The sequence below is a fragment of the Thrips palmi genome, unplaced genomic scaffold (genome assembly GCF_012932325.1).
Source record: "Thrips palmi isolate BJ-2018 unplaced genomic scaffold, TpBJ-2018v1 HiC_scaffold_8, whole genome shotgun sequence".
NCBI classification, from domain to species: Eukaryota; Metazoa; Arthropoda; class Insecta; order Thysanoptera; family Thripidae; genus Thrips; species Thrips palmi.
The window spans coordinates 12220097-12242551 of NW_023144635.1; the positions used below are offsets into that span (position 1 = coordinate 12220097).

The window sequence follows — 22455 nt, forward strand, 5'->3', positions numbered from 1 at the left end:
GTTGTACCTACATAGCAATAACAATCGGAACTTGGTACTGGGGAAAGGGGGGTGGGGTGGTGTCTTCAAAAAGCGCGTGGCCTCATAGAACCAGCAAGTCGCGGTGCGAGCGCCCTGTGGGTAGGCAAAACCTACGCAATGTCTCTTCTCCCCTGAGGCCTGAAACTGACAAGTGGCCACAAATTCATAGTTCATACCGCTCCGATAAATTTCAAGAATGTTTCCGCTCTGAGACTTCCGCAAAGAGCTTCCGGTTCACCGTGATGATGCCATTCATTTTGTCGTCCCTATCGTCCTTCAATAGGACTCATTACCTCGCTCATTACCTACTGTTTTAGATTTGATCGGACGATGATGAGTGTCGTCGTCTGGTTCATCATGGGCCGTACCGTGCACGGTCCAGGAAAAGAGGACATTCAGAAATCTATAAAACGAAAGGAAAGGGTGCGCTTAAGGGTGCGCTCACTCATTGCGGGGTGGGGAACGCAGGCAACAAACAAAGGCATGGAGTATCGCGACGGCGCTGAGCTTCGCAGGCCGGCCGCCAGAGCGCTCTGCGACCGGCGGCGATACACCGGTGCACCACCACCACCCACCCACCGCGTTCGTTCACTGCGTTGTCCTCTGCCAGCGTCCATCCCAAAAGTTCGAGGGTTTCGGCTTTGTTTTCGGCGCACTTCTCAATTCTTCATTTCTCGTCAAGTCGATTCAAAATTTTCGACACCATGTTTCCAACTGGCAGGAAAGAATCTCCGCACATTATGCAGGTAAGTCCGGCATTTCGATGCGGAATATCATCTGTCACATAACCTATCGGATTTGTTTCAAAACGAACTTGTTTATGGTTTGTAATCATGTTTTCTTCACATGACATGAAAGTGTTTGCTGTAATTTGCGTTGTTGTATATGATTCATGCTTCTGGAAACTTCTTGTTCATCGGCAGTTCAAATTTCTGCTTAATTACCAAGTTCGGCACTTGGAACAGTTATGTGGTGTTGTCTGTTCTTCATTCACTCTTAATTCATACTGGCTCTGGCTCTCACTCTAATTAAACGATGCCGATTTTTACTTTATTTTGCCTATTTTGTCATCCCCTCAAACATCTTTATCATTCTTATCTTATCATCTTAGTGATAAAATTACTGAAATTTCTGAATCCTTGTTTTGTGTGCGTTTTAGCGACTGATCAATGCGCAGCAGAGCCCAGCCACTCTTCCCCCTGCTGTTGACCGAGAAAAAGTTTTCCAGTGGATTGTGGAGTTATCTAACCCTGACACCAGGGAAAATGCTCTACTGGAACTGAGGTAAGGATCATTGGCCTCAGGCACAGTATAGTATATGTGCTCAGCTCCAATTGAACATTATAACCTATGTTGTTTTCCAAAACATACTTCAACCTTCATCTTTCTTTACTTTCAACAGTAAGAAACGTGAGGTTGTGCCGGATCTTGCCCCGATGCTTTGGCACTCATTTGGAACAACAGCAGCCCTTCTGCAAGAAATTGTCAACATATATCCTGCAATGAATCCCGCAACTCTAAGTGCACACCAGTCCAATCGAGTGTGCAACGCTCTTGCCTTATTGCAATGTGTGGCTTCACACCCTGACACCCGTTCTGCCTTCCTGCAAGCTCATGTTCCGTTGTTCCTGTACCCATTTTTACACACTGTTAGCAAAACTAGGCCGTTTGAATATTTGCGCTTGACAAGTTTGGGTGTAATTGGAGCTCTTGTTAAGGTAAGGGGAACACTTGAATATATTTCAGTAATTGTACAATTTAACATATGGAAGTGCAGAGAATGAATGAAACTGTGACACTGTATTTTATTTGTTTCTTTTACAGACTGACGAGCAGGAAGTGATAACTTTCTTGCTCACAACAGAAATAATTCCTCTCTGTCTTCGCATAATGGAAAGTGGATCAGAGCTTAGCAAGACTGTAGCCACATTCATTCTTCAAAAGATCCTTCTTGATGACTCCGGGCTGTCATACATTTGCCAAACCTATGATCGCTTCTCTCATGTAGCGATGATTTTGGTAAGTTGTGAAGAATTATTTCATTGCTTGTTCTGTGCTTTTTGTCTCCTTTTTCTTAAAAAAAATTTAAAATTGTGGATAATTAGAAGAGCTTTTGCTTTTGTTTCTTTTCAGGGAAAGATGGTTCTATCCCTGGCCAAGGAACCCTCTGCCCGGTTGTTGAAACATGTTGTGCGTTGCTACTTACGCTTATCCGACAACCCAAGGTAAGTTTTTATTTTTATTCTCCCCTACCTCTTCTGACAGTTAAATGTTCATTTTCTTTCTTTGTTTTGTTTTTCAGAGCAAGGGAGGCTTTACGCCAATGTCTCCCTGATCAACTCAGGGACTCCACTTTTGCAGGATGCCTTCAAGATGACAAATCGACAAAGCATTGGCTCACCCAACTACTGAAAAACCTTGAAACTGGTGATCCTCGCGCCGTGACCATTTCTCCTCTGGCACCTCAGTAATTATGACCTTTGCATGTTTCTAATCAAGGCCCCTTTTCCTTTTGTGTTATGGAATTCTGAGTCTCCTCTTTTCATGGTCTTCATTGCTGTAGACACATTTTCTCTGTGATTTCTGTGATCAAGAATTATAATTCCTTTACCCAAATATTGTCTGAGATGAACATGAAAAGATGGGAGTCAAGTGATAGAATGTACAAAAGAAAGCTCATGAGGGTGCATTCAGTCACCTAAAATGTTACAGCACCTGTATTTTTGTTGATTAGTCTAAGCTTATCTTTTTGTTTTCTGTAAATGAAATTGTCTTCTGTGGTGAATATTTCAATTTATTGAGTAGATCAAAATGATGAACCTCTCAAGTATCAAAATGACTGGCTGCATGTCAGCTTGTTTGTTAGTCTTTAATTAAATTAATTTTTCATCTACATTTGATGAGTTCAAGTCATGTAAGTATTTATTGGGTCACAAAGTAGAAGTAGACCCAGGTTACACTCTCAGTTTCAAGAATTATTTATTTAAGTCATGGATATTACAAATTATGGTGGTAATTGTTTATCATATCCATGATATAAACAATTGAAAATTTTCGGTTCTGTTACTTAGTGTTCTGTGATTTTCTGGTCATAGTGTCTTTTGATGTGGTTGGCCATCCACAACTCGAGATTCTGACTAGACTTTGTTTTACATAGTACCTGTGTTGTATTTCCTATACATGCATCAAGTTGTGCGCCTTTTAATTTCAACAGGACCTTTCATTTAAAGACGTGTTGCTTGAGCATATTATATGAGTTTATTTTATGCCATTAATGTTTCTGGTGCAAACAATCTCTGTATTTCAATGTTTAGTATTTTTGGGGTATTTTCTTTTTGGAAAAGGTGCTATCATTTGTCTTAGTTTGCAAATTCATAAGCTACTCGCTCCTTTGCTAAAAAGCTGATTATTATTGATTTCCAAGTTCTTTGCTGCTAATGCAGGCATATTGTGCAACTGTCAGTTGTTCGGTACTATTAATGAAAATGATCTCGCATGTCAATAAAGGCAATCCTTTAACTGTTCAGGTAATTTTTTTTCCCTTTTTTTTCTTGGTTAATCTGTACTAAGTTTATAAAAATTTCCTTGATGCACGTCCATAATTGTTTTCGTCGACTCATCTAAAATCATGCTGCCTGTGTTTTATCTTCATATTTGATTTTATTTGGCTACATCGATTGCTCATTTTGCAAACTTTTCTTAACCTCACTGGATGTTTTTGTCTTGATGACATTTTCTGTTCACTTAAGCATTGTGTTGTACAATGGTTGTGTCATGTTCATTTGTATTTTCTTTCTTGAGAAGAGTTGTGTCAACTTATTCTTGTATTTGATCTGTGAAAGATATTTGGGGGCTGGGCTCTCTGTGATATGAAACCTGTTTTCACATAATGTTCTGAAGCATTGGTTGGTAAAGGCTGAAAAGTTCTAAATTTATATCCTTGTCTTATGGTATTTAGATTACTTGCTGCGGTTCGGGACAGAATGGCAACAGTGTCTCTGACTGACAAGTTTGTTTTTGAAAAGTCTATTGTTGTATTTAGTGTGGGGGTGACTGCAATAATGTGCAGCCTAGTGTGTAATGACTAGGATTAACTTTGTCTTAATATTGAAAAGCAAATGCTTTAAGTTCAAAAATGAGCAACTTGTGTTATGTAGAGTTAACTTCCCAAAACATGCCACGACTTCTGTATTCTAGTTTTTTTTGACAAATGTTTTCAAATCCCTGATAATTGGTGTGAAACCATCCAACATGTGTCTTTTCAAAGCCTTTCTGAACATTTAGTCCTATGTTCATGTAACTGTTTTATTGTCAATTATTGATAACTTATTAATGACAAAGATTATTACTGTACTTTAGAATCAATTAGTTTTAATTGTCTTCTTGGAAGGCTATAGTGTAATTATGTTGCATCAAAATGCAGCCTGGGGGTGTTTTTGAGAAAATTTCTTGTCAACGTTAGTTCAGTGCAGCAGGGTGATAAAGTATAAATTTGGTTACAATGTTTGCTGTTCTATGCATTATTCTTGTTTACTTTTATTTAATGAATATTTCTTCCCTGTTTAGTCTACAATACTATTTGAATGACACTAATAACTCTGCCATATGTGTGACATGTTCGTATGTAGCAGAACTCATGTACAAAATGACAATCTACTGTCATCACAAAGGATTGATGTCATATTTAGTCCTTAGACTACCTGTAATAATGTGAAGACTGAAGCTTGATTTCACAGAATGTATTGTACTCTCTGCCTCTGTAAAGTTCTGTCTTTATATGAGTTCTGCCTGGGAATTGGTTTCTGTTCTATGTAAATGTGCCTGTAATCTGCACCTTTCTTTTCAAAATGTGGGGAAGGTCATAGAATTTTACTGAATTCCATCATACCAAACTTCAGCAAATTTTCTGTCATAAACAACCTCCTAGAAAGGTGTTGATTCCATGCATGTTTTCACCATTTTGTGATGCAGATAATTTTGAGTTTGTAGCATAATTTGATATATGTTTGTGCTGTTTTTCCTCGGATACTCTTCACCTTAGATTTCAGTAAGATTCTGCTTAAAGGGTAAAATTGAGGCATTAGTGCTTTGTACTGACATTTTTGTGCGTTATTCTAATCAAGCAATAAATATCTTCTATGATGTTCTGTCTCATTCGTCAATACGTATCCTTCAAGTATATTCCCATTTTACAGTGGAATAAATGTCATGGCGAAACATTTTGAGTGTGGCGGAAGGACGATTGAGGGGGAAGACCGGGGAAGGGGGCGCTGCTGTAGCGTTGCGTTCCCGGAAGGATGAAATATGAAGGGAAGGGTGCGGTGCTCGACAGGGGGCCGTCCCGTTGATTCTTTTTATTTCGGCGAGGAGAGCGAAAAAGAGGAAGGAGGACGGGACGGGACGGCGTGGAGAGAAAAGTTGGAAGTGGGGCGCGTCGCAGCCTCGCAGCCTCAGCCCCGCCAGCACTGCCAGCACTGCCAGGCAGCGGCAGCAGCGGCAAGTGGACTCAAGTGTGCTCGCGGGCCGCGGGGCCCGGGCAAGGTAAGGAGGGTAAAGAGAGAGAGAGGAGAGAGGGGTGGGGGGCTGCCAGCTGGTTGTGGAGCGGTGGGGGTCGATAATGCTCAAAAGTGAGGGCGGGGATGCGAGCGCCGGGGGATGGGGCGGCGGGGCGGCACAGAGAGGAAGAGAGAGAGAGAGGGAGAGGGGGGAGGGGAAGCGAGCCGAGAGAACGCGAAGGGCGGCGCGAGGGAGAGAGCGAGATAAATACCGGCATGCGTAACCCAGTTTCTCGCAGCGAACAGGCGGTCAGACGCGCCTCGCTGCCAATCCGCCCCCACCCCTTGCCGCTGCCTCCGCCTCGCCTCCGCCAACCCCCGTCGGCCCGTCGGCTGGGGATGCGCGCAGCGCCGCGCAGCGCGCAGGGGTGGAGGGAGGGAGAGGGGTAGTTCCAGCGGCGGCCAGATCAAGAGCTGCACGCTCGCCGCTCGCCCGGTCCGGCCTGGGACGAATTGCGCCAAGTAGGAACGTCGCAGTGGTACGCAGAGAGCGCCTCCCCCGCGCCGCCCCGCCCCCGCAGCATCCTCTCCTCCCCCGCCGAGCCAGCCGTCCAGAGCCATCCGCAGTCCGCATGCATGGGCCTTGTCCGTCCGCCGTGGCGCTGTAGCGCAGTGTAGCGCCGCCGCGTGGCGCCCCACATTCCGAATGGAAATCGGGCAGCTTTGCCACCGGCTGGGGCTGGACTCGGCGCCGATTGGCGCGGCACGGCCTGCCGCCCTGCAGACTGACTGATTCCGAGAGTCGCTCTCGTCGCTCTCGTGTCTCTCTAGCACCCGAGGGGTGTCACATGTGCGTGCGAGAGAGACACAGCGACGTGAACGGTTCTCGGAATCAGTCCACCGTTATAGGGATGGACGGGGAGGGAGTTCCTGGTCGCCGGAGTGGCGGACGAAAGTGCCGCCCCGCCCCGCCCCGCCCCGCCCGCCCCGCCCCGCCCCGCCCCGCCCCGCCCCGCCCGCCCGCCCCCCCCGCCCCGATCCCCGCTCCCGCCCCGCCCCGCCCCGCCCGTCCCGTCCGGGCTCGCGTGGACCCAGCACCGCCCCCCCAACAACGCCAGCAATCCCGGTCGATCAGGAAGTCGGTAAAAGAATAAAGAATGACGAACGAGAAAGTCGTGTGAAACATTACCAAACAATGCTCCAACTTTTAAAAGAGCCGACTAAAGTGGCGCGCCGTCGTTGCCGCCGCGGAAGGCGCCTTTAATGACCTCCGGCCGCGGCGGGGCTGCCTGCAAAGGCGGGAAAAGGAACAGGGAAATTGCCACCCGTCTTTCCTCGCTCCTGCAAGCGGCCAAAGCCGCCCCGGGACACGGACTCCTTGATGCGAGCAGGGCGGCGGAATAAAACCTCGCAGGACTGATTCCGACAGTCGTTGTCGTCGCTCTTCTCTGTCTCTTTCGCACCTGTACGGAGCGCTCCATGAGTGCGGGAGAGACAGAGCGACGAAACCGGCTCTCGGAATCAGTCTGCAGAGTGAAATCGCTTCCTCCAGGACGCCAGCGCGCTGCTCTCGAGGAGGTGTCGACTACCCACTCCAGCCGGGCCGGGCCGCCGCGTTCGCCCCAACCCCTCGCCGCGGCCGCTCGCCGCCAGCCCCATATCGGCGTCCCCTTCCCGCCCCGAGCTTCCCCGATACCGCCGTACCGCCGTCTGGCTGACCTAGTTTCCACGCGCGACGCGTCGCGTCACTAAAGTATAATGCGATTCAATTAAGACTCCAGGCGGGACGCTCATATTGATCGCGTGTAGGCCGCGGCATCCTCGCGCGCGTGGCGTGGCGTGGCGTGGCGTGGCGTGGCGGAGGGGGATGCATGCATCAAACTGGACGAGCGGGCAGTCGATTGAATCCTCCCAGTCCAGACTACAGGGCTAGCATCAGCAGCGCCCCCGCGGCCGCCGTAAACCGAAAGCCGACGACCGGAATCGGAGGCGTGGCGGGTTCGGCGGGGCGGGGCCGGGCGGCCGATTGACAGTGGGCCCGAACCGAATATGACAATCCCTCCGAGATTATTTAGAAGCCCGGAGCGGCGGGCGCGCGCCTCAGAACGCCGTTCCGTTCCGCTCCACCCCCGCACCGCCGGCATCCCGCCGCCTTGCCGCCTTGCCGCCCTGGCCAGCCAGCCGCGTTGGCTCTGGCTACCAAACCTCCCCGCCCGCCGCGCCGCCCCCCTCACCTGTCCGCGCCCCGCTACGCCCCGCCGCCCCGCCGCCCCGCCGCCCCGCCGCCCCCTCCCCGTCGAATGTCCCCACGGCGCGCGCGCTGGCGGCGCTGGCGGCGCGGTGGTGGTTCCCGCCCCCTCTCGTACGCACCGCGCCGCCGCCGCGCCGCCGCCCCCTCGTGGCGTGTTGGCAGCCCTTCTTCCGCCCCCAGTGCAGCGTCGACCGCGGCGCGGCGAGCATCACGGCGGAGGGCCGCGACGCCGCCTCGGCCTGCCCAGCGCCCCCCGCACCGCGCCGCACCGCACCCCCACCCCTCGCCGGCTTTTAACGCGATTCGAACAGTGCTGCGCCGCGCCTCGCGCTTCGCCTCGCCGCGGCCATCGGCACGGCCTGCACGGCCATGCCCAGGAGCACGCCCCGGCAGCGGCGGCCGCGGCGGTAGCGCGGACGATGCAACATGGCGGGCGCAGCGGAAGCGGCGGCAGCAGCAGCGGCGGCGGTGGAGGACGGAAGCCTGCTGGACCAGGTGCACCAGGTGGCGCTCTAGCGCGCTGAGATGCAGCTAAGGCTGCTGCAGCTGCAGGCGGCTGGCGCGGCTGGCGTGGACGAGATCGGCATGGAGGCGACCAGCTCAGCACCGAGTCCCGGCCTCAGCCCGGGACTTAGCCCGGGCCTCAGCCCTGGCCTCAGCCCGGGACTCAGCCCCGGCCTCAGTCCAGGCCTCAGCCCGGGGGCGCTCAGCCCGGGCCTCAGCCCCGGCCTCAGCCCCACTGGGATTACCTCCGTGTCCGGGCCGGACAGCCCGGGCCTGGGCACCGTCACGACCGTCACGGGGAGCTTCAGCCACCACGGCTTCACCAGGTAGGTCACCGCCGCGATGTAAACAACACGCACTGGGCCGCGGCGCACGCAGCCAGGCTCATCATCAGCCCATCGACCAGGCGCCGTCTCCTCTCCCTCGGCGGCCCTGGTCGGCCCTGGTCGGCCCTTCGTGCACCTCGTGCACTTCGTGTCCTTCCTGGTGCCGTTTGCCGTTCAGCCACCCCGTCGCCCTCCCGCCCCACCACACCCCCACCGCGCCGCGTCCCTGCAATGTGGAGCAAGGTCACACGCTGGTGCATTCGAAATGCACGCTGGCCTGGCAGGGCTGCAGGGCTGCAGGGCGGCACTGCCCCCTCCCCTGCTCGCCCTTTCCCGCGGCCCCCCGACGGCACAAAGGCCTGCAAGACCCTGCCCCTTCCTCCCCAAGACCCCCAGGCCCTGCAAAACTCTCCAAGACCCAAACGGCGCCCGCTCGACTGCCCGCCCGAGAGCCAAAGTGTCCTTCCTTCCCTTTCTCCTCGGCGCTTTCATCGCTCGAAGGCCTTCCGCAGTGCAGTGCGCAGTGAGAGGCCCCATCGCAGAAATGAAATGGAATGGCCGAGTGATGGCGTCGGGGAGGCGCTTGGCGGCCTGTCGACGCTCCGCCCGACAAACTCGAGCCTGCGACTAGGTCGTCTGCTTCAACTTTACGGTGCCGGAGCAGCACTACCCCTGCCGTGCAAGCACATGGAGGTGACCGCACGTGACCTAATTTTACGACCCGAGGTCTCTTTTTCTGCCCTTTCACGGGCCGCAGAAAGGCGTGTAACATGGCCAGATTCACTTATCCGACCAGGAAGTGGCCTCCCCCTGGGTCTTGTTCCGTCCCGGGCAGCTTGTCCTAGCCCCAGGCAGCCCTGTACAGCCCTGTACAGCCCTGTACTCCCGCAGAGCGAAGCAGAGCGAAGCAGTGGGCCATACAAGCCGCCCCTGTCCGATATTACTCCGAGAGAGACGCTGGAGACGCGGCGCGGCGCTGAACAAGCAAAAGTAGGTCACGAAATCGGCGCGCTCGGAGCGAGGCGGGGTGGGGTGGGGTGGGGCGGGGAGGGGCGGGGCGGGCGGCGAGCGCCGGGTTGTGGAGGGTGGGGTTGGGGGTGCGGCAGCGTGGCAGCGTGGCCCAGCAGGGGAGGTTTGTTTGTGGCCGGCGTAGCGGGTGGGGAGAGCAGGACGGCCTGGGGATTCGACGTGTTTATCAGTTAGGAACTCCCGCCCCGCCTCGCCCCGCCCCGCCCCGCCCTGCATCGATTCCGATCGGACTGCGTGCGCGCTTCAGCACGCTTCAGCAGCAGGGCTTCAAGAGGCGTCATGTCCGGCCGGTCTCATTATTTCGAGCACGCCCCGAACCGTGTCGGCGCCGCCGGGCGCCACGCCACGCCGCCCTATGCCACGCCACGCCGCCCTATGCCACGCCGCGCCGCCCTATGCCGCGCCACGCCACACCACACCGTGTTTACGCTGTGTTTACGTCGCGTGGGGCGAACGGCCGCAGAATGCGGTCAAGTCCGCGAAACACGGCAGTGAACGGCCACGACAAGGCGGTGGGCTTGGATGGGATGGGGTGGGGTGGGGTGGGGTGGGGTGTGTGGGGGCGAGTAGGTCTGGGCTCTAGAGATGAGGGACAGGTAAGATGTCTGCTTCACCGCCTCCTTGATCTGTACAGTCTCGCTCCGGCGCGAGCCTCCAAACCGTCACTTAGATCAGTAAACGTTTCTGCCTTGGACTGAACGGACGCGTTGTCATTCTCCTTCGGATTTATCCAAATCCATCCTTACATCTGAAGTCAGAAATCCAGTGAATAATTCATACAATATTCCATCCAACTCGGAACACATTAATGGCGACGAGGATTTCAAAAGAACTCAAGTGATAAGTGAAAAGTGGACAAGTGTGTGCTAAGTGTGTCCTCCCCTCCGACCGCATGGCGAGGACGCCACCATGGCTCAACCTCCTCTACCCCACATCGTGTTTGTCTCCAATCCGCCTCCTTTTGATGCATTTGATCCTAATTCTGAGGAAACTATTGATCAATATGTGGCGCGATTCGACCGTTTCTGTGATGCTCATCTGGTGCCTACGGAGCCGCGTGGACCACCTACAGTAGAGGAGCCCTTGGGACCGATTCTTCCACAAACAAATCGGCGAAGAAATTTCTTCCTGTCCAGCCTGGGATCTCGGGCGTTCGGTACGCTTTACACAGCTTCCCTACCCAACGTACCCCATGACTACTCGATACCTCAGCTTGTGACTACACTCAAGATGAAGTATTACTAGGTCTAGAAGGTACTATTTGCTACATAGACAATATTCTGACTCAAGGTTCTACTTTGCAAGAATGTATTGAACGTACTCTTATTGTGTTGTCCCGATTGGATAAACACAACATCAAGTTAAGACTTGATAAGTGTGAATTTTTTGTATCTCAGCTAGAGATACTAGGTTTTGTCATTTCAAAAGAAGGCAGAGCTCCTGCTCCCTCTCTTACTTATGCAATTGTCAACTGTAAAAACCCTATTGATTCTAAACAAGTGCTCAGTTTCCTGGGAATGGTAAATTTTTACAGTATTTTTATTCCCCAGTTTGCAACAGTGGCCAAACCACTTTGGAAACTCACTGAACAGGACTGTCCATTCCTCTGGTCTCCTGAATGTCAACAAGCATTTGATAAGTGTAAACAATTGTTAGTGTCATCAGATGTACTCATCCATTACGATCCTAATAAGCCTATTGTTCTGTACACAGATGCCAGTCCATACGGAATTGGTTCTGTCTTGTGCCATACAGTCAAAGTAGGTAATAGATATGTAGATAAACCTGTGAAGTTCATGTCTTGTACTCTATCTCCTACCCAACAGGCTTACGCTCAGATCGACAGAGAAGGTCTAGCAGCCGTTCATGCTGTCAGCAAGACCCACAGATTCATCTGGGGTCGCAAGTTCACTCTGGTAACAGACTGCCAGGCCATTCAACGGATTCTCCACCCTTCCAAGGAGATTCCAGTTCGAGCCAATCATAGACTCCAACATTGGGCTATAATTCTTCAAGCCTATGATTATGACTTAGTTCACCGTTCCAGCAGGCAGTTGGTGGTGGCGGACGCGCTATCCCGACTCCCAGCTCCAACCTCAGTGGCAGAAGTTCACTCCCTCAAGATCCTTACTGAGCTCCCTCTATCTGCAGACAGGGTTGCCCAAGAGACATCAAAGGACCCAATCCTTCAACGAGTCTTCCGCTATGTCCACCTAGGCTGGCCACCTAGGGAGAAATTTCAAGACGACTCCAACATCAAAGGATACTACACCGTCAGAGACAATATTTCAATCAGTAACAAGTGCCTCATGTTCCAATCCAGAGTCATCATTCCACCCTCACTGCACAAAGAAGTTTTGAAGATGCTACATGAAGGTCATCCAGGAGTAGTTAGATCCAAGCTTCTTGCAAGATCTGCAGTGTGGTGGCCTGGTTTAAGCCAAGACATTGAACAACTATGCTCAAATTGTTCTACTTGTGCATTAGTGAACTTCAAGCCGTCCAAAATATTTGTGCCATGGCCCAAGCCATCATCTCCGTTTGAGCGGATCCATATTGACTTTTATGAACAATCCAAAGAGTCTTACCTCATTATTGCAGATGCTTATTCAAAGTGGATTCATATTTGTCATATGATCAACACTAAAGCTCCCCTTGTGATTGATGAACTCCTGTCAACATTTGCCATATTCGGACTACCCAAGAAGTTGGTGGCCGATAATGGTCCTCCATTTGAAAGTACTGAGTTTGCTTCTTTCCTCACGAAGTTCAACATCCAGTTACTGCACTCTCCAGCGTACAACCCAGAGTCCAACGGGCAAGCTGAGAAGAGTGTAGACATTGCGAAGAAGGGAACCGCCAAGATCCTTGCCAGTCAAGATCCCAACTGTGATCCCCTCTCAACTAAGACTGTGCTTAGTAAATTTTTGTTCAATTATCGGAACACTCCCAGCACAGTGACACTCAAATCACCCAATGAGTTGTTACTTCAATATCGTCCCAGAACCATGCTATCTCAATTGATTCCTCCCAAAGCAGGTTCTCCTCTCTCTCATTACAATGAAGGAGAGAAAGTTTGTTTCAAACTTAAGGAAAGATCTCCTGTAATCCATGCTACTATAATTAAAGTCCTAGGTCCTAACAGATATCGAATTTCATGTCAAGGAGTTGAACGTGATATTCACCATAACCAAATTTCTCGTGCATAAACAATCTTGTATTCTCATTGTACTGTTAGTGTATGTCGTAAAGATTACTTACATGCTTATTTTAATTCATTATACATTCCTTGTATCCAACTCTTATTGTATGTCAATTGTTAATTCATGTGTAATTTCATTGTAAAAAGTTTGTTTACTACCAAGTGTAAAATTCAAGTGGAGAGTGGGTAAGATGTCTGCTTCACCGCCTCCTTGATCTGTACAGTCTCGCTCCGGCGCGAGCCTCCAAACCGTCACTTAGATCAGTAAACGTTTCTGCCTTGGACTGAACGGACGCGTTGTCATTCTCCTTCGGATTTATCCAAATCCATCCTTACATCTGAAGTCAGAAATCCAGTGAATAATTCATACAATATTCCATCCAACTCGGAACACATTAAGGGACAGGCAAGCTCGGCGCGAGCCCAGCCGCTGCCGACTGGCACGGAACCCAACCCAACTCGGCTTGCCCATGGGTTGGGCTGGACCGGCAAGCGGCTTGGGCGGCTTGCTCTCCGGCCCGAAGATGAGTGTGGGAGTGAGACAGACAGCGTCGCTTTGACTGTGGCTGGCTGGCCGACGGAGACGACAGCTAGCCGAACCGCCGCTGCCGTGGCGTGGCGTGGCGTAGCGCGATCGGCCGAACGGCGTATGATGTCAAGTTTGACTACTTATGCTATTCCGTATGTCTGCATACCCTCCCCAACTTTCTTTAATGTGTTGATTATTGTTTAATGAGGGCACCTGCCGTCGGTTGCACGATTCAAGTCGAGCCGAACCGACTCTACGCACGCGCCGAACGGCAGATAGACAGACGCGGCTGCCGGCCGTCGCCGCCGTCGGTCGCCCGCCCAGCCGCCAGCGCAGCGAGCGACCCGGAGCGCGCCGCTTTGCCCACTCCACCCGCCCAGCCGGGCAGGCCAGGCAAGCCTTCCGAACCCATGGGTTCGGAAGCATTCGGGTGGACCCAGCACCTTCGGCAAAGAAGGTGCGCTACCGCCGCCACGCGCTGCGGTAGCGGCGCTGGCTTGCTGGCTTGCCCATCCCTCATCTCTACTGGGCTCGCCGTGGGGTAGAGGGGTGTAAATGGGAAGGAGGTAGGTGTACGGTGTACTGGCGCAGAGGCCGGCAGAGGCTGGTCGGTCAGGTGTGGGCCATGATGGAAGGAGATTGTGTGGATGTAGCCAGAATGAGAAGATTCAGCGTCATAATGAGAAGTAGATTGAGCAGGCAGCACTCCAAAGGGAGGCGCTTAGGGCAGGTGCGGTGCACAGTGCGCCAGAAAACTGGTGGAGGCGGCCAAAACCCCAGACGCGTTTTGAGCTCCAGAGTCGGCAAATGGGACTCGAACCGAACTTGTGAACTCACTAATGGATTGCTCTCCGAACGATGAATCCGGGGTCTCAAACGCGGTTCGAAACCCATGTAGCGACTCTCTCGCTCAAAACGCGTCTAGAATTTTGGCCGCCTCCACCGGTCCTCTGGCCCACTCAGCGAGGGTTCGGGGAGGGCAGGTGTAAGGCGGCCTGGATGAGGACGAATGGCGTGTTGTGGGAATCGTGCTGTCTTTCCACTGACATTCATCACAACTTTGGATTAACAACACGCCCGCGTTGATGTGTGTCCGTCCACCCGACTGAAGCAAACTTTTATCGAAACGGGCGATTGGTTCCATCGCTCGTAATTGATTGACAGACTTTTTGTCTTTGTTTTGATCAGCAGCACGAGCGCCCCCTCCTTTTTTTGTTTATCAGTTTCTCTCTAACGAACATTCCGCTGTGCTGCATTCCGGACTGTATTTCCAGCAGAGCGTTCTTGTTTCTCCCCACCCCCACCCCCACCCCCGCACAGATGGCGGTCCACGCAGAGTGCCTGCACGTTAAAAAGGCCTGTTGGCCGCCGCGAAAACTTTTCGCATTTACCACACGTTGCTTGCGCTGTCTGGGAGACCATTCATTGCCCCCCCCCTCCGCCACTACCCCCTGCGAGGGGGTATGCGCTCTCTGAACCTGTGTACCGACTATTACGCTATTACGCTCTATTACGCCACAAATTAATAGGAATTTAGCTAAAAACGGCCTAAAACACACCAAAATTGATAAAATTTTGACAATTTTGGCTATTACGCGACTATTACGCGTATTATTACGCGTGCTATTACAGATAGAGTGAACCGACTATTACGCGAGTGCATACCCCCTCGACCCCCTGCCACCCTCTGCCTTGTCTTGTCTGGACACGGCAGATAACCACGCCGGCACCGATATTGCCTCTCAGCACGCGCCCTGTAGACTGATTCCGAGAGTCGTTTTCGTTGCTCTGTCTCTCTCGCACTCATGGGGCGTCCCGTAGAGGTGGGAGGGAAACAGAGCGACGAAAACGAGTCTCGGAATCAGTCTGCGGGCCGCCCTGGCCGCCCCGGCCGCCGCGCTTCACGTCGCCTTACCTCCTCTCTCGCCGCTTTCTTTCACTTTTTTTCGTTTTCCTTTTTGCTGTCTTTTTTTCGCTTCGCCGCGCGAAGTTCCCAGTTCCACGCGCTGCCGCCGCCGCCCCCGTGGCTTCGAATTTACTGCAAATAGTGCGACGGTTTCGCTTTTTTATTGTTTTTATTTGCAGTGCGCCGCGCGGCGAATGAAGGCGGCGGCGGCGACAGGGCGAATAAGGACGGAGTGGGTTAGGGGCAGCGGGGCGCCGCGGCGGGGCGGGGCGGGGCGGGGCGGGGCGAGGCGGGGCAGGCGGGGCAGGCGGGGCTGTCTCGAGGGCGCGAGCGCGAGAAAAGGATAGAGCGGGAAGAGGCGAAAACCATAGTCAAGAACAAGGGGCGGAAAAGGGGACGGGGGGCAGGAGGAGGAGGAGGAGGAGGAGGAGGAGGAGGAGCTGGTGGCAAGATTGATTTCCTTCCGCGGAGCGCACAGCGCACGCCGGCGGGGAGGACTCCCACACAAAAATAAAGTGGCGGCAAAGGCGCGCGAATGTGTGTGTGTGTGCAGTGAGTGTGTGCACTGTGTGTGTGTGTGTGTGTGTGTGTGTGTGTGTGTGTGTGTGTGTGAGTGTGTGCACTGTGTCTGTGTGTGTGAGTGCGCGCGCGTGGGTGGGTGTGACTCGCGTGGCGCGCTCTCGCTCCCCGAGAACTCAGAGACGAAGCACTGCTGCTGCGTCGCACAAAAATCTGAAACCCGGAAGAAAAGACGAAAGCCCCCCACCCACCGGTGGTCTGTAAAGAGTTGCTGTCCGTGGCTCAAATTGAAAATAGCGCCCGTTCCTTCCTGTTTGTTCTGTTGATGGTGTTTTCGGTTTTCGGCGTGCTGGTGATAACCGTCCCACCGCCGCCGGTATCTACGCCGCGCCGCGCTGTGATTCCTCATTCCCGCACCGGCCTTGTTTATTCGGCGTGAGGGAACACCGGCGGTCGGGAGGCGCGGGGAGGGGGAAGGGGGTGGGGGGAGCGGGGTGGGGGTTGTAGGCGTGGGGGTTGTAGGGGTGGGGGTTGTAGGCGTGGGGGCTGTAGGGGTGGGGGCGCCGAGTGTCTAACGCCATTAGGATGTGATTGGATTAGCGAAGCGGCGTCGAAAGAAGGGGGAGGGGGAGGGGAATAGTGATGCAGGTTCGGTTCCCGCGCATCTTGGCGACGCCGCCCCGCCGCCGCGCCGCCGCAGCGACACGCCATCACGCGAGAGACCCTCCCGCAGGCTGATTCCGAGCACCGCTCTCGTCGCCCTGTCTCTCTCGCACTCATGGAGCGGTCCGTAGGGGTGCGAGAGAGACAGAGTGCGCTTTTTTGAAACAAAGACGGCACGGAAGGGTGGCGCACACTGGGCCAGAAGACCGGTGGAGGTGGTCGAAATCCATGACTGGTTTTGAGCTCCAGAGTCGCTGAATGGGACTCGAACCGAACGTGCGCGCCCGCAGAGTGATTCCGGACAGTGTGGTGTTTTCGTATCGCCCTGTCTCTCTCGCACTCATGAGGGATGATGTCGTCTCGAGGCGCCGGGTGAGAGAGAGAGAGAGAGAGAGAGAGAGAGAGAGAGAGAGAGAGAGAGAGAGAGAGAGAGAGAGAGAGAGAGAGAGAGAGAGAGAGAGAGAGAGAGAGAGAGAGAGAGAGAGAGAGAGAGAGAGCGGCGCCGCCCCGCCGCATGAGTGACAGTGACGGGGTGCTCGCCGCCCTCACGAAACGTCGTCGTCCGGACGGCCGTGGGGCGACAGAGGCATTATTGCGGCCCGGAGCGTTACGGTCCCGAATAAATCATCAAGTCCAGTCGGGAAGTAGGCCAGAGCGGGGCGGCGCGGCGCGGCGCGGGGGCGGTCTGAGCCGCTTCACTTCACGGTTGGCTGATATTGATCGTCGGAGTGTCTTTCGGACCGCCACTTGACAGTGTAGGCAGACTGGATTCCAGAGTCTGTTTGTGGGCTGTGCCGTGGCGTGGCGTGGCGTGGCTTGCCGTGCTGTGCCGTGCACGCAACGATGAGTCCTCGCGCAGCAATCAATTAGCTGCTAATCAGTGGGCCAGACGGCTAGGCAGTGCTAGGCAGGGCCAGTAGACTGATTCAGAGAGTCGTTTCGTCGCTCCGTCTCTCTCGCACCTATGCAGGTTGCCCCATGAGTGCGGGAGAGACAGAGCGATGAAAACGACTCTCTGAATCAGTTTGCACGCAGGGCAGGGTAATCGTGCACTACAAACCTAACTGTCTACTAAGTGCACACTTACAAATGCATGCTTGCAAGTACACACTTACAATGCTTACACATGCTTGACGCATGGAGTTATACGGCGTCAAGCATGCGTTTGTAAGTGTGTACTTACAATCATGAATTTGTAAGTGTGTACTTAGTAGACAGTTAGGTTTGTAGTGTAGGCGCGTCCCGTGGGGCCGGCACTGTGAAAATTGGGAATTAGGAAGATTTGCGGCGGGCGGCGGACATCGATGCCTCGTCCCTTTCCACCCTTTCCCGGTCCCCGTCCCGTCGCGGAGGCAGCGAGGCAGCGAGGCAGCGAGGCAGCGAGGCAGCGAGGCAGCGAGGCAGCGAGGCAGCGAGGCAGCGAGGCAGCGCGTCTCCGGCGGCCGAGTCCCTTCCGCGGTGCCTTCCTTGTCTCTCTTGCCTCGTTCGGCGTGCCTCGGCTGCCTCGGCCGGGAGAGCGGATTACAGAGACACTCGCCGAGCCAATGTGCAGTGTACACACCGAGCTTCCGCTTCGGCCCGTTCCGTTCTCCGTTCTCGCTCGGAAGCTCTCCGAGTCTCTCCGCCTCTGCCTCTGCGCACGGCGGCACGGCGGCGGCGCGGAGAGCGCCCGGCGCATAGGCACCCCGGCGGACGGGCGTGCCGAGCGCTGCGACCGGCGGCCTACCCGCCGGGCGCTCCGCTCCACCACCCGCCCCGCTGGCGAGCGATTCAGAAGAGCGCTTCGTCGCTGTCTCTCTCGCACCCTTATGGGGAGCTCCTTCAGTGCGACAGAGACAGAGCGACGAAACGAGCCTTCTGAATCGGCCGGCTGCTGTCGCTGTCCAACCCTCCTCCGGCCTGCTGACGGCGTGACCGCGCCGACGCCCGCCGGATCCCTTCCCCACCAGCAAACTGATTCCGAGAGTCGTTTTCGTCGCTCTGCCTCTCTCGCACCCATACGGGACGCGCCATGAGTGCGAGAGAGGCAGAGCGACGAAAACGACTCTCGGAATCAGTCCGCAGTCGCCCCTTTTTGGGGGGTTCCCGGTTCGAGCCCACCCGATTCCCGCGCGCGTCTTTCGTCCTTCATGCCATGCGATCCCCTTTAGGGAGTTAGACCCAGGAAAATGGGCCGCCCCGCCGCCGTTCAGTCGCGTGTGGGAGAGCGGGCCGCCGGACTGTGGCACGGTGACCCTGTTCGGCGCCCCCCCCTCTCTCTCTCTCTCTCTCTCCCTCTCCCTCTCTCTCTCTCCCTCTCTTACTGTGTGTGTGTGTGTGTGTGTGTGTGTGTGTGTGCCGAAAAGCCGGCAGGCACAGTGGCACAGCCCTTCCCTGCCAAAAGCGACACGTTGAATTATTCGTCGAAAGGCCACCGCATTCACAAAGGAGCCCTTCGAGGCTTGCCACCATGGTGCGCCACGCCGGGCCACGCCGCGCCACGCCACACCAGGCCACCCCCGCAGCAATCGACCGGAGGACACTTAGCGGGGCAAACTTTGGATCACACCTCAATGTGGGACACGTTCCGCTGACAGGCTCGGCGGCCTCGGCGTCGCCAGTGGGCCAGAAGACCGGCGCCGGCGGCCAAACCTCTAGGCGTCGTGTTTTGAGCTCCAGAGTCGCTAAACAGGACTCGAACCAAACGTCGCGACTCCTCCAATGAATTCTTTGTTCGGAGGGCAATCCATTGTTGGGCTCACACGTTCGGTTCGAGTCCCATTCAGCGACTCTGGAGCTCAAAACCAGTCATGGATTTCGACCACCTCCACCGGTCTTCTGGCCCAGTGTGCGCCACCCTTCCGTGCCGTCTTTGTTTCAAAAAAGCTCGGCGTCGATGAAAATTAATTGCGCGCTCTCGGTTCGGCTCGGGTTCGATTCACGGTTTCGGTTGTTCTGATCTTGTTTTTGTCGGGCTGCTCCTGCTCCGCTGGTGCACTGTACGTCGCACGGCAGCGCGGCGTGGTGGATTAGCTTCGCCAACCGCGTTGACGATGAGGTGGCGGGCGGGTGGCAGCGGATGGGGGCGCGCGGTCGAGTTGGTCTGAACTAAACTTCTTTTAACAACATCCCGTCGTTGCGCCTCCAAGGCAAGCGGCACTTCCCCGTCCGCACCTCCTCGGGGAGTCTCCGTGTCTCTTCGCCTCTTCGCCTCGTCGTCGTCCGCGACACTGTTTAAAGGACTAACGAGGCGTGCAGGGGCGAGAGGCGGAAGTGTACGGGAGGTGTGTGAAATCCAGGCAGCCTCAAGGCAGCCTCCTTCTCTTGAGTCGAGACTCAATCGATTCATCCCATCCCATCCCTGTGACGCAGGGTCGAGCCGAGCCGAGCCGAGCCGAGCCGCGCCGAGCCGAGCCGAGCCGAGCCGAGCCGAGCCGAGCCGAGCCGAGCCGAGCCGAGCCGAGCCGAGCCGAGCCGAGCCGAGCCGGGCAGCCCGCCCCAGGTTTGCATGGGGGCACGGCGAGCCCCCTGCCGTGCGTGCGTGCGTGAGGGGTGGTTGCCGCACGCGGGCTGGGGCTGCGTGGGCTGCGGCTCTGGGGCTCGTACAGTACAGCGTTGCCACATTAACAGGAGTCTCCAGGTCGGCCGCCGGCCGTGCCTCCGCGCGGGGAGCCGATGCAGACCGAAATGAAAATCGTGATTTCTCGCAAACGGCTGGCCCAAAAAATTTCAAACTTGGTACAGAGACTAGGAATAGACCAGGCCCGCCTCCGGTCCGGTCAAATCCGGTCCGACATTGCCTGTTTGCCTAATGGCGTGATCGGCTCGAAAAACGGAGACCGCCGTATCTCGGCTCCTGGGTACGATATCGAAAATCGGGCTTCTCGGCGTTGTAGTCCAACTCGTTCCCAGCCGCCTCTCCAAATTTCAAGTCAAAATCCTGAACGGTGTGGCCGTAATTTGGGAAACGCCGAGACGAAAAACGCGACTTTTCGGCGACTGGCGTGGCGAAGGCAGGCTGGAGGCAGGCAAACAGGCCTGATCAAGGGACCGGCCCCCGAAGTGCCCCCGCCACACCTCCCCGCCCCGCCCGCCCTGCACTGCACTGCCAGACTGCCATTGTAATGCGCCCGGCCGTCTGGGGCTCGCGCCTGCCTGGCTCCCGGGGGTGCATCCACGCTACCTGCTCTAGCAGTGTCTCCGTCGCACTTGCAGTGACAGACGGCACAGACAAAGAAAGTAGCTGTCGACGTCTGGGATGGCTATGCGGACGCCATTTTTGGGCTCCGGCGAAGAGGCGCGGTGCGGGCCCAGCCGATTCCGAGCCAGCCGGCGGCAAGGCAGAAAAGTTCATCAGAAACTGGCTCAAAATGACACGTTTTTCAACATTGGTCCCAATATGCTTTTCGAAGCGCGCTGATAAATTCTATACCCATGAAATTTTAAATGATTTATTGTCAAAATTGTCCTAGCAATTTCTCGTTTACACGCAACTTCCTAGTTTTTCGAGCTGATTCCGCCCCCATCCGTAAAATATCAACTTTCCGAAAATTTAAAAATTTTACATCCGCTCCAAACCCCTTTTTGTTTGGCGATGGCAATATACCTGCTCGAGGGCGGAGCCAGGCATGTGGCCCGCCTGCCCACCCCAAACCCAGCCCATTCAGGCCAAACAAAAGGGATTTGGAGCGGATGAAAAATTTTGAAATTTCGGAAAGTTGATTTTACGGATGGTGGCGGAATCAGCTCGAAAACTAGGAAGTTGCGTGTAAACGAAAAATTGCTAGGACAATTTTGACAAAAAATCATTTAAAAATTTTCATGGGTATAGAATTGATCAGCGCGCTTCGAAACGCATATTGGTACCAATGTTGAAAAACGTGTCATTTTGAGCCAGTTTCTGATGAACTTTTCTGCCTTGCCGCCGGCTGGCTCGGAATCGGCTGGGACCGCACCGCGCCTCCTCGCCGGAGCCAAAGGTGGCCGTCCGCACAGCCATCCCAGACGTCGACAGCTACTTTCTTTGTCTGTGCCGTCTGTCACTGCAAGTGCGACGGAGACACTGCTAGAGCAGGTAGCGTGGATGCACCCCGGCAGCCAGGCAGGCGCGAGCCCCAGACGGCCGGGCGCATTACAATGGCAGTCTGGCAGTGCAGTGCAGGGCGGGCGGGGCGGGGGAGGTGTGGCGGGGGCACTTCGGGGGCCGGTCCCTTGATCAGGCCTGTTTGCCTGCCTCCAGCCTGCCTTCGCCACGCCAGTCGCCGAAAAGTCGCGTTTTTCGTCTCGGCGTTTCCCAAAATTTCGGCCACACCGTTCAGGATTTTGACTTAAATTTGGAGAGGCGGCTGGGAAAGAGTTGGACTACAACGCCGAGAAGCCCGATTTTCGATATCGTACCCAGGAGCCGAGATACGGCGGTCTCCGTTTTTCGAGCCGATCACGCCATTAGGCAAACAGGCAATGTCGGACCGGATTTGACCCGACCGGGGGCGGGCCTGGTCTATTCCTAGTCTCTGTACCAAGTTTGAAATTTTTTGGCCAAGCCGTTTTCGAGAAATTGCGATTTTCGTTTCGGTCTGCATCGGCTCCGCGCGCCGAGGCACGGCCGGCGCCCGACCTGGAGTCTCCTGTTAAGCCGTTTGCCATTTCCACGACTCGCAGCCTCACCACCTGTCTCTCTCTCTCTGTCGCAGTGTGTGCGTGAAGAAGGAGGAGCCCTCCGGGTCCGAGCCCTCCAGCCCACTGGAAGCGCTCAGCCCGCCCAGCCTGGCGTCCAAAAACGGTAAGTCTCTTCTCCTTCTTCCTCTAGCCTCGCCAAGCGGACAGCAGACTGATGCCGAGAGTCGTTTCCGTCGCTCTGTCTCCCTCGCACCCATACGGGACGCCCCATGAGTGCGAGAGAGGCAGGGCGACGAAAACGACTCTCGGAGTCGGCCGGCAGGACAGGCCGTCGTCCAGCACCCCGTGCACGGCGTGCCGCTGATGACGTGCATTGCAATTTCCGCCGCGCTGCGTGGCGCTGCCGCCCCGT

The 22455-nt window shown here is 54.8% G+C and overlaps 2 protein-coding genes across 2 annotated transcripts in view; both read left to right on the forward strand.

The window, feature by feature from the left end:
* Positions 1–581: 581 nt before the first annotated feature.
* LOC117653348 (CCR4-NOT transcription complex subunit 9) lies at positions 582–5165 on the forward strand. The gene is made up of 6 exons (XM_034398978.1): positions 582–767; positions 1181–1305; positions 1424–1739; positions 1846–2040; positions 2155–2246; positions 2324–5165. Exons 1-6 carry the CDS (start codon positions 726–728, stop codon positions 2490–2492), a joined length of 939 nt encoding a protein of 312 aa, XP_034254869.1. The 5' UTR covers positions 582–725; the 3' UTR covers positions 2493–5165.
* Positions 5166–8224: 3059 nt separating this feature from the next.
* The window catches only part of LOC117653239 (mucin-1-like), a 17912-nt gene continuing 3681 nt past the window's right edge, over positions 8225–22455 (forward strand). Inside the window, exons 1-2 of the mRNA XM_034398767.1 lie at positions 8225–8597; positions 22118–22206. Coding sequence (XP_034254658.1) covers positions 8293–8597; positions 22118–22206 — 394 coding nt within the window. The 5' untranslated portion in view covers positions 8225–8292. The remainder of the gene's footprint in view (positions 8598–22117; positions 22207–22455) is intronic.